The 14,211-nt window shown below is 44.2% G+C and overlaps 1 protein-coding gene across 2 annotated transcripts in view; it reads left to right on the forward strand.

The window, feature by feature from the left end:
* The first annotated feature begins 3,673 nt into the window (after window positions 1–3,673).
* LOC139371083 (rho guanine nucleotide exchange factor 25-like) overlaps window positions 3,674–14,211 on the forward strand; it is a 59,721-nt gene continuing 49,183 nt past the window's right edge. The window contains exon 1 of one of the 2 annotated variants that reach the window (XM_071111137.1): window positions 3,674–4,096. In XM_071111137.1, the coding sequence (XP_070967238.1) occupies window positions 4,003–4,096 (94 nt within the window). In that variant the 5' untranslated portion in view covers window positions 3,674–4,002. The remainder of the gene's footprint in view (window positions 4,097–14,211) is intronic. The other variant, XM_071111136.1, reaches the window with a different exon arrangement.

Here is a 14,211-nt window from a genome sequence, read left to right on the forward strand (position 1 = left end):
GTATCATAGCACTGCAAGGCAATAGGTAAACAGCTATGCAGAATTACTGGTCAAAGTAGAATATAGAGCGCTACATGAAACTTTGGAGGACTGGATGGCTCCATATACTTAACATAAGATCCAACCCCTGGCTGACATGCCCTCTGAGATAAACAGGTTAACATTACATAGTTCCAGACAACATTGTGCTGCTGCCCTGACAGTGTATTTTCACAAAGGCATTCCACAGATGAGATGAGACCACTTATTCCAGGGCTGAGATATAAACTGGCTTGAGGCTTAAACGTTTCTAAAAGATTCCTTGGTTAAATGTAATCTTTCCAGGCACAATTAACATAAATCACCAAATCCAGCTTGAGTCTGATTTAATTTCGCCTAATTTAATTTTGTTGTGTGCATTATCCAGTCTGTTGGCTTAATGCATTCAGTAGGCTTGACTCTGTCCTGAATCTCTCTTGGATTGAAGACTTCTGAGACCAATGAGGACTGACTACTGCCGGGTGAGGAGAAGTGGAGAGCAGAGAGTGGATTCAGATGGACACAGAGACCTAGTGAGATAGGGAGATCCTGAGACTGGGAGGCCGGGTCGATGTAAGGAAGTGGGGATTGAGGATGGTAAGGGGTGTGCTGTCAAATCTAGTAGCCCTCTATCAAGGGTCAGTTTGACCTGTCAATCAGAATCAAATCAACCATCAACTCTAGTGGGTCACACAAAAGTATTTCAGGTGGACTGCATGGATCCAAATGGATTATATGGTGCAGTGATTTGCTTCACCACTAAGTGGCAGCATCAGACCCAGTCTCTGTGCCATGGGTTGAGTCCCTCGGCTCCTTGCTGCAGACAGGGCAGGTAAGCACATAGAAGGGTGCCTGCCTTTCGGCAGCTGGAGGGCTCCAGGCCAGAGGTCCAGGCCAAAAGGGTTATACCTGAACCAAAAGGGTTATACCTGAACCAAAAGGGTTATACCTGAACCAAATGGAGTCCTTCAAAGGGTTCTCTTATGGGGACAGCCAAATAATAATTGTTGGTTCTAAAAAGCACCTTTTTCTCTAAGAGTGTAGGGAGAGAAATCAAGACACTTTTCCTTTGCCAGGAGTCGGATGTGGTTTCAGGAGAGTGCAGGAAATAAGAAGTGCGACAGGGTCTGGGGTTGGGTCAGGGGGAAGATGTTTATACCGTTTCGAATGGGAAGGAAAGGCTAATATGGCGGTGTTTGGATTTCAGAAGCATGGTTATTGGAAAAAGGTCAAAGCTTTTCAGGTCACTTGGTTTGTCATTTAGGCAGGGCTTTTAAAGGGGCTTAAGTAGATTGCCATGGGACCAAGCACATTGCTATATTTTTATAGCCTTAATCTCCTGGGGGGGGATTGTGATTGTCCACCCATGAACGAGACAGTCAAAAGAGAGAGTAAGTGAGATAGAAAGAGGATGGATATATACTGAGCAAAAATATAAAAGCAAAATGTAATGTGTTGGTCCCATGTTGGGATGGCAGGTAGCCTAGTGGTTAGAGTATTGGACTAGTAACTGAAAAGTTGCAAGATCAAATCCCTGAGCTGACAAGGTGAAAATATGTTCTTCTCCTCCTGAACAGGCAGTTAACCCACTGTTCCTAGGCTGTCATTGAAAAAAAGAATTTGTTCTAAACTGACTTGCCTAGTTAAATAAAGGTAAAATAAAAATGTTTCATGAGCTGAAATAAAAGATCCCAAAAATGTCCCACATGTACAAAAATATTATTTCCCTCACATTTTTTGCACAAATTTGTTAACATTCCTGCTAGAGAGCATTTCTCCTTTGCCAAGATAATCCATCCACCTGACAGGTGTGGCATATCAAGAAGCTGATTAAACAGGTGCACCTTGTGCTGGGGACAATAACAGGCCACTCTAAAATGTGCAGTTTCGTCACACAACACAATGACACAGATGTCTCATGTTTTGAGGGAGCCTGCAATTGGCATGCTGGCTGCATGAATGTCCACCAGAGCTGTTGCCAGAGAAGTTGTTGCCTCACAACTGCAGACCACATGTAACCATACCAGCCCAGGACCTCCACATCCGGCTTCTTCACCTGCGGGATCGTCAGAGACCAGCCACCCAGACAGCTGATGAAACTGTGGGTTTGCACAACCAATGAATTTCTGCACAAATTGTCAAAAACCATCTCAGTGAAGCTCCTCTGCGTGCTCATCGTCCTCACCAGGGTCTTGAACTGACACATAATTGCTCTGTAAATACAAAACATGTATCTAAAAGGCATGATAGAATAGTGGAAAATGAGTGAGAGAACTATATACAAAATGGACTGAAAAGAAATGAGAGTAGAAAATGGATTGCAGGAGATGAGAGAGAGATGTGAAAGAGATGAGAGAGAGATGTGAAAGAGATGAGAGAGAGATGTGAAAGAGATGAGAGAGAGTGATGTGAGTGGTACAGTGTGAGTGAATGGGCTGGTTGGTATGCAGTGCTGTCAGTTATAGTGGTTGGTGGTAATCAGGCCGAGCATCCCAAATGGCACCCTATTCCATCCGTATAGAACATTTCATTTGACCAGTGCTCTATGGGCCCTGGTTAAACGTAGTGTTCTATAAAGGGAGTAGGGTGCATTTGGGACACGCCTGAGCATTGGCAAGGTTGGCACAGGCTGGGTAATCAGCATTATTTCTGCTCCACTTTAATGTAACCATGTCACCCCATACATTGCTCTCTTCTGTCCTCTCTCTTTCACTTTTTCCCTCCCTATCTTCTCTTATTTTATCTGTTTAACTGTTTCATGGGTTCTATGTTGAGGACTTCTTTGAGGCCTGACTTGGTCTGATACTATGTTGCTGTTCTCTGATTTAGTCAGTACCATGTTTCCCTCTTGTCATTGTCCTTTCTTAGGACCTCAGAAAAAAAGTGCCAAAAAATGTCACTGAAAGCCCAAGTCGTTCCCATCCTTTTTTTAGTTGCCCTCCCACTCAAGTCAAGTATGTGTTAGTGTGTCTGTGAGTGTGTGAACTATGTGGTTATCTTTGTTTGTGTGTATTAGGGTTTGTGCATGCCTGTGTTAAACTTGTGTGTGTGTGTGTGTGTGCACCTATGTGTGTGTGCTGCTGAATGCTGTTGATATGCGCACGTGTTTACATTCAAGCGTCTGTAAATAAATGAGCCTCTTCAAAGATGTCGCCCTGGACTAGACATTTTATATACACCCAGTTATAAATATTGAACTGTATCATTCCTTATACTCTAATCAAACATTTAGGCAAAGATATATGCACTTACATGGAGACCTTAACAACACTACCAGGAATAAAGGAGAACAGAAAGTATACAGTAAACAGGTATACCATGAGGCCAATTAACAATGAGTATTATAAACAACATGTACTTTCCACAAATGGAGGACATAGGAAGAGAAAGAGTGAGGCAGGGCTGCCAAGGTAATGTCTGGGTGAGAGAAGCAGACCCTGGGTAAATGAGAATGAAACCTGTATGGTGAGGGAGAATGGGAAGGTTAAAAAAGAGAGGAAAAAACAAGGGGAGGAGGGAACTACATGCTGGAATAGCCAGCGAGCAGAGCTGTAGACTCCACCTTCCTTTCCTCTCTCCATCCCATCTCCTCTTCCTGCCTCCCTCTCTCCTTATATTTCTCTCTCTCTCTCTCTCTCTCTCTCTCTCTCTCTCTCTCTCTCTCTCTCTCTCTCTCTCTCACATACAGAATATGTTAGCCCACTATCTAACCACAGAGAGAGCTCAGTGAGTCGTGGAAAGCATATTGTTTCTCCACGTCTCTCTCCCTCCCTCTTTCACTTTTCCACATCTCGTCTTTGGATATCCTCCTCCTGCTTTGTGACTTAACAGAGAGTGGAACAAGCTTTCTTTCCTATTGTCAGATTTTTTTTAATACTGATCTCTTCTGGGGATTACCACAGGAATGCGTTTGTGTATTTGTGGGTGAGTGTGTGTGTCCTGTGCCATGCCTGGACTTTTCGGGACAAGCGGTAGTGAATCAGCATGAAGGGGGGTCACCATCAGCGGGGGTGCGGATGTCAACACCTGTTCCGAAAAGTGCTGGCCATGTGTGGCTGCTGCTATGCCCGTGTCCGAGGTTGGTACATCTCTACATTATGTCCATCATTTTAACCTAGCTACTTCTCTTCACTTTCCTGGTCTCAGATGAGATGGGAGTTTAGTTTGCTTTCCCAGTTATACGTCAGGTGGTCTGTGCAGTCGTGAAGTCTGTGTTTTTCCCTCCGAGATGGATGGCAGGAGATAAAAGTGATAAAAGTGAGATCAGATGATGCAAGAGAATCAGCAGAGCTCAATCGTTTGTTGGTTGATATTCAATCTGTTTTCAGGCCAGGTAACACTAGTAAAGGTGCACCATTAAGCGTAGCTTACTCTTCTCCACTGTCCCATGCTGTTGTTCTGTGATCAGATATTGAGACAGAGATGGTGTGTGTCACTTTTACTGATGCACTGCTACTGATTTGGGACCTCTTACAGCCTCAACTTTACTCACCAACTCTGAGCGTAACCTTCCCCCTGAACCCAATGGAATCTGAATACCGCTCTTCTTATGACTTCGCTTTCTTTTTGAGGGAAATTCTCTCCATCTTTCTCCTACACTTTCATTCTCTTTTTGTATCAGTCTGTCTGTCCGTCTTACTCTTGTCTCCTCATTCCTTTGTACTCTTCTCTCCTGCTCTCTCTACGGGCAGAGACAGTAGAGGAGAATTGATAGTGATGTTTTGCTCTTTGCTCAGACTCCAACTCCTCCAAAGGAAATTCAATTAAACACATTTGGGTCCTGGATGTGTTTGCTCTACTCTGGTGTTTGCAGGAGACACAGTGCTAGTCGTATGCTGTGAGCTGTGCAGTGTGTGAAAATATATCGTTTTAGACATAGTGTTAGAGAGAATATCAGTTAGGTTATATATAAAGTTAGCTATTGGGTTTAAGTTTCTTGGTGTCCACATCACCCACAAACCATCATGGTCCAAACACACCAAGACAGTCGTGAAGAGGTTACGACAACGCCTATTTCCCCTCAGGAGAATTTGGCATGGGTCCCCAGATCCTCAAAAAGTTCTACAGCTGCACCATCTGGTTGCATCACCGCCTGGTATGGCAACTGCTCTGCATCCGACCGCAAGGCGCTACAGAGGGTAGTGCGTACGGCCCAGTACATTACTGGGGCCAGCTTCCTGCCATCCAGGACCTCTATACCAGGCGGTGTCAGAGGAAGGCCCTAAAAATTGTCAAAGACTCCAGCCACCCTAGTCATAGACTGTTCTTTCTGCTACCGCACGGCAAGCGGTACCGGTCTAAAAGGCTCGTTAACAGCTTCTACCCCCAAGCCATAAGACTGCTGAATAGTTAACCAAATGTCTACCCAGACTATTTGCATTGACACCCCCGCCCCCCCCCCCCCCCTTTTTTTGTAGGGTTTACATATACACTGTGGGCTCTATTTTAACAAACCTAACTATCTATCTAGCGATAGAGCTATAGGATCCGAGGGTGTGTCAGAAATATTTTTGTTATTTTCACAGTGGGGATGATTGGTGTGGTGGTGTGAAAGGTCTGGGTTTTGATTAATAAACAAGTTTTAAGTAGAGAACGACCAATAATTGGCCGAGATAATATCCCGGGCCGATTTTGGCCACTTCGAGTCTATCAGCCGTTCTCTATAGGTTTTGCCTATAGTCCATCTACACAGCAAGGCTGCTGTTGTGCCAGCCGCCACTCATCGCCTGAGTCACAAACACTGCAGAATGCCGAGGAATATCTAGCTGGGAGAATAAGCAGCAGCAAGCGATCTCATTCTCCAACAGAAAAGTGCAGTATTCAGAAATTGATCTCCTTTTACAAATATTAGTTTAGTTAATTCACTAATAGTGAGGCTTGTGTACGTGCCCGGACATGCATGCAATAAGCAAACTAGCTAAGCAGATAGCTTGTTAGGAAAGAGTAGGATAACTAATCCTTTCATCTGTGGTGTTAGCTATCTAGCTACTATGCTAGCTAGCTGGCTAGATAAACCTATACAATCGTAGCAGTAGGATCAAGTTACAATCTGCCTATTTTTTGACAGATAGCTGAACTAGCCAATTGAGTTGTTTCAAATTTTGTCCTGGCAGCTGAGATGTTTAGAGATGCTTCCTGGCAGCTGAGTTGTTTAGAGATGCTATGTGCATTAGTTCATTATAGCCTACAGTAGTTTGTTAAATAGCCTACAGAAACTAAATCTAGGCCTATTCCATATATTTTTTTAATATGTTAAACATGTTTACTGTCCACGTTTTTCTAAGTAATTTCATGGTTTCAATATGGAAATATATGATTAAACATATCATTCACACTGATATAGGCCTACTGTAAAAATGCATTATGTCTGAGCTATGGACTTGCCAAACGTTGTCAATAAGCAAGATGGTGAACAATTCTAATCAAATTCTTATAAAACGAAACAACAACTTGTTTTAAATAGGCTATGTTTAAATACAGTTACAGGCAACATAATTCCTCCCGTGGTCCTATAATATTAAGACAAGGTATATGGAGGGTTTAAGCCACATCCAAACTTTTCACAGGAGCTGGAAAAAGATCCAATATAAAGAGGAAGGGGGAATGTTCACTCACTGCTCCCAAATGTATATCGCTATAGCCTACCATTGCCGTTGATATGGCTAGCAGTGAGTTTGCCACGTGAAAGGTAAACAAACTAAAGTCAAATGGCCTACAAGTGGATTCAGCACCGTTGACGAATTCCCGCGATTTGACAGTTAGGTCCAATAGAGGAAAGTGAAAAATGCATTTTTTATACAAAATTATAAATAAAAACAATAACCAGTCTTTTTAGTAAATAACTAGATGTTCCTAAACAGACTACCTAAAGTCACTGACACCTTTCCAACCGTGGTGCAAGGGATGGAAAATGTACAAGTCGAAATTGCAAATTTGACACTAGCGCTGCCTTAAAGCCAGTCGAAAATAGAGCCCTGTGACTCTGATCAGGGATGGAGCGTTTACATAGATGCTGTGACTCTGATCAGGGATGGAGCGTTTACATAGATGCTGTGACTCTGATCAGGGATGGAGCGTTTACATAGATGCTGTGACTCTGATTAGGGATGGAGCATTTACATAGATGCTGTGACTCTGATCAGGGATGGAGCGTTTACATAGATGCTGTGACTCTGCTCAGTGATGGAGCGTTTACATAGATGCTGTGACTCTGATCAGGGATGGAGCGTTTACATAGATGCTGTGACTCTGATCAGGGATGGAGCGTTTACATAGATGCTGTGACTCTGATCAGGGATGGAGCGTTTACATAGATGCTGTGACTCTGATCAGGGATGGAGCATTTACATAGATGCTGTGACTCTGATCAGTGATGGAGCGTTTACATAGATGCTGTGACTCTGCTCAGTGATGGAGCGTTTACATAGATGCTGTGACTCTGATCAGGGATGGAGCATTTACATAGATGCTGTGACTCTGATCAGGGATGGAGCATTTACATAGATGCTGTGACTCTGATCAGGGATGGAGCGTTTACATAGATGCTGTGACTCTGATCAGGGATGGAGCGTTTACATAGATGCTGTGACTCTGATCAGGGATGGAGCGTTTACATAGATGCTGTGACTCTGCTCAGTGATGGAGCGTTTACATAGATGCTGTGACTCTGCTCAGTGATGGAGCGTTTACATAGATGCTGTGACTCTGCTCAGTGATGGAGCGTTTACATAGATGCTGTGACTCTGATCAGGGATGGAGCGTTTACATAGATGCTGTGACTCTGATCAGGGATGGAGCGTTTACATAGATGCTGTGACTCTGATCAGTGATGGAGCATTTACATAGATGCTGTGACTCTGCTCAGTGATGGAGCGTTTACATAGATGCTGTGACTCTGATCAGGGATGGAGCGTTTACATAGATGCTGTGACTCTGATCAGGGATGGAGCGTTTACATAGATGCTGTGACTGATCAGGGATGGAGTGTTTACATAGATGCTGTGACTCTGATCAGGGATGGAGCGTTTACATAGATGCTGTGACTGATCAGGGATGGAGTGTTTACATAGATGCTGTGACTCTGATCAGGGATGGAGCGTTTACATAGATGCTGTGACTCTGCTCAGTGATGGAGCGTTTACATAGATGCTGTGACTCTGCTCAGTGATGGAGGGTCTAAACAGACAAACACAGAGTCAGCGATATGCTCGCATCTGGAACTCTGCAGTGTCTCGGAATGTGCTGCTCTCGGATCATTGGATCATGGAAACGCTTGAGTCACAGACTCTGCCTACATTCCTTCACCCCAAAAAACGTACCCCCCCTCCCACACACACACACACACATACACACACTCTGAGCAGCTATCCTTTTCTAAAAAAAAAAAGTCCTGTTTCCAAGAATAGAAACAGGATTTATGGGGCGCTGTGGTGAAGAAATGTTATGTTCATTATTTTCTGTCCACAGAAGCCCAGAGCTGATGACTGGTGGATAGAAAAATGCTTATGTGCTCTAACTTTGGGGCTACAGGTTCTGTGGTGTGGCACCCGTCCAGTTATGAGGCACATATATCTTTACGGTAAACAGTTGGTTATTGGGGAAAATAACATAATAGGTTGCTGACCACTGTGGTCTATTAGTATGCTGTGGACTTTACTAGAGTTTAAATAGAACATAGACCTTTGACCGGTGTGATACTCTCTCCTCTTTTTGACTAGAGGTCCTCTCATGTCATCAAAGCTCTGCCTTTGGCACCGTATAGCAGTGCTGTGATCCTGCCCTGGCAAAGGAGCCGTACAGGAGAGCTCTCCTCTCCATGAGTTAAAGATGTCACAGAGCTCCTTCCCTGCCAAAGCAGTCACATTCATTTCTAATACAGTAACCAGGCAAATGTTATTACTCTTGTAACCACGGCTGTGTGTGTGTGTGTACATGTTTAAGTGTGTTTATACAGTGTAGAGATAATCTCTCTCTCTCTCTCTGCCAGCGCTGTTTTGATTAATTTCCTAATTTACCGCTGGCTAAATATAAAGGTGCTCAGGCTCGAGGCAGATCTGCTGCCTGGCTGATTGAGGATTACATCCGTCTAGTCCTCCATCCTTCCTGCACACATCCTCAAATAAAAACCAGCACACACATACACACACATGCATACATGCATGCACACAGACTGCCGCTCTAACAACCTATTTGGGGTGCGCGTGTTAACCTTTTAACATGTCAGTATAGAGATGATCTGCAGTGCATTCGGAAAGTATTCAGACACCTTCACTTTTTCCATATTTTGTTACATTACAGCCTTATTATCCCCCCTTTCCCTTTCCCTTATTCTAAAATGGATTAAATACACATTTTCCTCATCAATTTACCCACAATACCCCATAATGACGATGTAAAAACAGGTTTTCAGAAATGTTTGCAAATGTATAAAAAAAATATATATATAAATTTACATAAGAATTCAAACCTTTTCCTATGAGATTTGAAATTGAGCTCAGGTGCATCCTGTTTCCATTGATCATCCTTGAAATGTCTCGACAACTTTATTGGAGTCCACCTGTGGTAAATTCAATTGATTGGACATGATTTGGAAAGGCACACACCTGTCTATATAAGGTCCCACAGTTGACAGTGCATGTCAGTGAAAAAACCAAGCCATGAGGTTGAAGGAATTGTCCATGGTGGCACCACCATGCTGTGGGGATGTTTTTCAGCAGCAGGGACTGTGAGACTAGTCAGGATTGAGGGAAAGACGAACAGAGCGAAGTACAGAGAGATCCTTGATGAAAACCTGTGCCAGAGGGCTCAGGACCTCAGACTGGGGCGGAGGTTCACCTTCCAACAGGACAACCACCCTAAGCACACAGCCAAGACAACGCAGGAGTGGTTTTGGGACAAGTCTCTGAATGTCCTTGAGTGAACTAGCTAGAGCCCGGACTTGAACCCGATCGAACATCTCTGGAGAGACCTGAAAATAAGTGTGCAGCAACGCTCCCATCCAAGCTACAGTAACAGAGTTTGAGAGTATCTGCAGAGAAGAGTGGGAGAAACCCCTGAAATACAGGTGTGCCAAGCTTGTAGCGTCATACCCAAGAAGGCTTGAGGGTGTAATTGCTGCCAAAGGTGCTTCAACAAAGTACTGAGTAAAGGGTCTGAATCCTTACGTAAATGTGATATTTCAGTGTTAATTTTTTTATACATTTGCAAAAGTGTCTAAAAACCTGTTTTTGCTTTGTCTTTATGGGGTATTGCGTGTAGAGTGACGAGGGGGGAAAAACAATTGAATCTATTTTAGAATAAGGCTGTAACGTAACAAAATGTGGAAAAAGTTAAGGGGTCTGAATACTTTCCGGATAAACTGTATATATATACTTTATCAACAGCCCACAAAATGTACATGTTATCATTGTTGTGTGTGTGACAAATTATATTTCTAGGGAGTGAGTAAGACCTTTAAACAGGTCAACATACACAAGGCTGCGGGGCCAGACAGATTACAAGGACGTGTGCTCCGGGCATGTGCTGACCAACTGGCAGGTGTCTTCACTGACATTTTCAACATGTCCCTGATTGAGTCTGTAGTACCAACATGTTTTACGCAGACCACCATAGTCCCTGTGCCCAAGAACATAAAGGCAACTTGCCTAAATGACTACAGACCCGTAGCACTGACGTCCGTAGCCATGAAGTGCTTTGAAAGGTTGGTAATGGCTCACATCAACACCATTATCCCAGAAACCCTAGACCCACTCCAATATGCATCCCGCCAAAACAGATCCACAGATGATGCAATCTCTATTGCACTCCACACTGCCCTTTCCCACCTGGACAAAAGGAACACCTATGTGAGAATGCTATTCATTGACTACAGCTCAGCATTCAACACCATAGTACCCTCAAAGCTCATCACTAAGCTAAGGATCCTGGAACTTAACACCTCCCTCTGCAACTGGATCGGGGACTTCCTGACGGGCCGCTCCCAGGTGGTGAGGGTAGGTAGCAACTCATCTGCCACGCAGATTCTCAAAACTGGAGCTCCCCAGGGTGCATGCTCAGTCCCCTCCTGTACTCCCTGTTCCCCCACAACAGCATGGCCAGGCACGACTCCAACACCATCATTAAGTTGCAGATGACACAACAGTAGGCCTGATCCCCGAAAACGACGAGACAGCCTATAGGGAGGAGGTCAGAGACCTAGCCAGGTGGTGCCAGAATAACAACCTATCCCTCAACTTAACCAAGACTAAGGAGATGATTGTGGACTACAGAAAAAGGAGGACCGAGCACGCCCCCCTTCTCATCGATGGGGCTGTAGTGGAGCAGGTTGAGAGCCTCAAGTTCCTTGGTGTCCACATCAACAACAAGCTAGAATGGTCCAAGCACACCAAGACAGTCGTGAAGAGGACACGACAAAGCCTATTCCCCCTCAGGAAACTAAAAAGATTTGGCATGGGTCCTGAGATCCTCAAAAGGATCTACAGCTGCAACATCGAGAGCACTGCCTGATACGGCAATTGCTCGGCCTCCGACCACAAGGCACTACAGAGGGTGGTGCGTAAGGCCCAGTACATCATTGGGTCCACATCGACGGGACAGTAATGGAGAGGGTGGCAAGTTTTAAGTTCCTCTGGGTACACATCACAAACAAACTGAAATGGTCCACCCATACAGACAGTGTGGTGAAGAAGGCGCAGCAGCGCCTCTTCAACCTCAGGAGGCTGAAGAAATTCGGCTTGTCACCAAAAACACTCACAAGCTTTTACAGATGCACAATCGAGAGCATCCTGTCGGCCTGTATCACCACCTGGTACGGCAACTGCTCCGCCCATAACCGTAAGGCTCTCCAGAGGGTAGTGAGGTCTGCACAGCGCATCACCGGGGGCAAACTAGCTGCCCTCCAGGACACCTACACCATCTGAGCCACTGCCTGTTCACCCCGCTTTCATCCTGAAGGCGAGGTCAGTACAGGTGCATCAAAGCGGGGACCGAGAGACTGAAAAACAGCTCCTAAAATTTGATTTGATTTGATTTGGGTCTAAGCTGCCTGCCATCCAGGACCTCTACACCAGGCGGTGTCAGAGGAAGGCCCTAGAAATTGTCAAAGACTGTTCTCTAAACTCCCGCATGGCAAGTGGTACCGGAGTGCCAAGTCTAGGACAAAAAGGCTTCTGAACAGTTTTTTCCCCCAAGCCATAAGACTCCTGAACAGGTAATCAAATGGCTACCCGGACTATTTGCATTATTGGTTAGAGCCTGTAAGTAAGCATCTGTTGTATTCGGCGCACATGACAAATAAACTTTGATTAGATTTTTCCTAGCCACCGTGCTTCTGCACCTACATTGCTTGCTGTTTGGGGTTTTAGGCTGGGTTTCTACACCTGCATTGCTTGCTGTTTGGGGTTTTAGGCTGGGTTTCTACACCTGCATTGCTTGCTGTTTGGGGTTTTAGGCTGGGTTTCTACACCTGCATTGCTTGCTGTTTGGGGTTTTAGGCTGGGTTTCTGTACAGCACTTTGTGACATCAGCTGATGTAAGAAGGGCTTTATAAATGAATTTGATTTGATATTAAATTACTCTCACACTGGGCCAGATGAGTAGGCGTACAATAGTACATTTGGTCCAGTGTCAGTTAGCGTCAGTGTAGAGGGCGATTTGTCTTTGCTCTCATCATAAGGCCGTCTTTCTTGGTTTATGAGCCATCAAAAGCATTAAGCTAGCCATGTGGAGAGATAGATCCAGAGTAATGGAAGCCACATGATGAGAACACAGACAGACGGCAGACAGACAGTGAATTGTCTCTTTCACAGTACAGGCTAGATTGTGGTAGTGATAGGTTGTAAAATAAGTGGTTTGCATCCCAAATGGAACCCTATCCCCTATATCGTGCATTACTTTTGACCAGGACCCATAGGAATAGGGTGCCTTTGTATTCATCAAAGTGCAGGGAGGTGCCATATGAACAAGTGCTCTGTGCTGTAGTGCAGTAAAGAACATCAGGCTGTTATAATCTGACTTCTGACTGGGACGATCCACCTCTGCACCACCAAGATAACACTGATCTATTAGAGAGCTTATTGCCCAGTGTGTGTGTGTGTGTGTGGGGGGGGGGGGGGGGGGGGGACGACGACGATTAAAGAGCAGCTCTGTCCATGCTGCAGAGACAGAGACACTGCAAATCGAAGGTGTGTGTACATACACACACAGACAGACATTTGGACAGGGACTGGACGTCTAGTGCCTTCGGAAAGTATTCAGACGCCTTGACTTCAAACCAGAAATATATGTGTTACAGCCTTAATATAACATGGATTAAATAAATAAAATCCTCAGCAATCAACACACAATAAATACCCCATAATAACAAAGCCAAACAGGTTTTTAGACATTTTAGCAAATGCATAAAAAAAAAAACAGGAATACCTTATTTACAAAGTGCAGCAACGCTCCCCATCCAACCTGACAGAGCTTGAGAGGATCTGCAGAGAAGAATAGGAGAAACTCCCCAATTACAGGTGTGCCAAGCTTGTAGCGACATACCCAAGAAGACTCAAGGCTGTAATCGCTGCCAAAGGTGCTTCAACAAAGTACTGAGTAAAACGTATGTATATATATTATTTTAGTTATTTATATTTATATTTATATATTTTAGTTATTTATATTTGATACATTTGGTAAAATGTCTAAAAACCTGTTTTTGTTGTGACATTATGGGGTGTTGTGTGTGGATTGAAGAGGGATTTTTTTTTTTTAATCCATTTTAGAATAAGGCTGTAAGGTTGCAAAATGTGGAAAGAGTCAAGGGGTTTGAATACTTCCAGAAGACACTGTAAACTTATGTGCACACTATAGAGGGATAACTCTAGCAAGCATTGTGTCGTGACGGAGTCGTAATATACTAATTAAATAGTTAATGTAGGAGGACAGCATCATCTCTAGGCCATGATGGAGATCCCCAGTGTATTCAACCACCATTCCTCTTGGATGAGCTCCAATTTTTCTCTACTGTAATTATCATAAAGCCTGTCAGACAGTGAGAAAATGCTCGTTTTAATGTGACAGTGATAATTAACGCTGCCTGCCTGGCGTTTTAAAATAACCCTGTCTGAGTGAGGTCACCATCACCATGGTATTATAGTGTGTATACTCTGAGAGAGAGAGAGAGAGAGAGAGAGAGGGGGGATGGGTCTCCTTATC

This window comes from Oncorhynchus clarkii, chromosome 17 (genome assembly GCF_045791955.1).
Source record: "Oncorhynchus clarkii lewisi isolate Uvic-CL-2024 chromosome 17, UVic_Ocla_1.0, whole genome shotgun sequence".
NCBI lineage: Eukaryota > Metazoa > Chordata > Actinopteri > Salmoniformes > Salmonidae > Oncorhynchus > Oncorhynchus clarkii.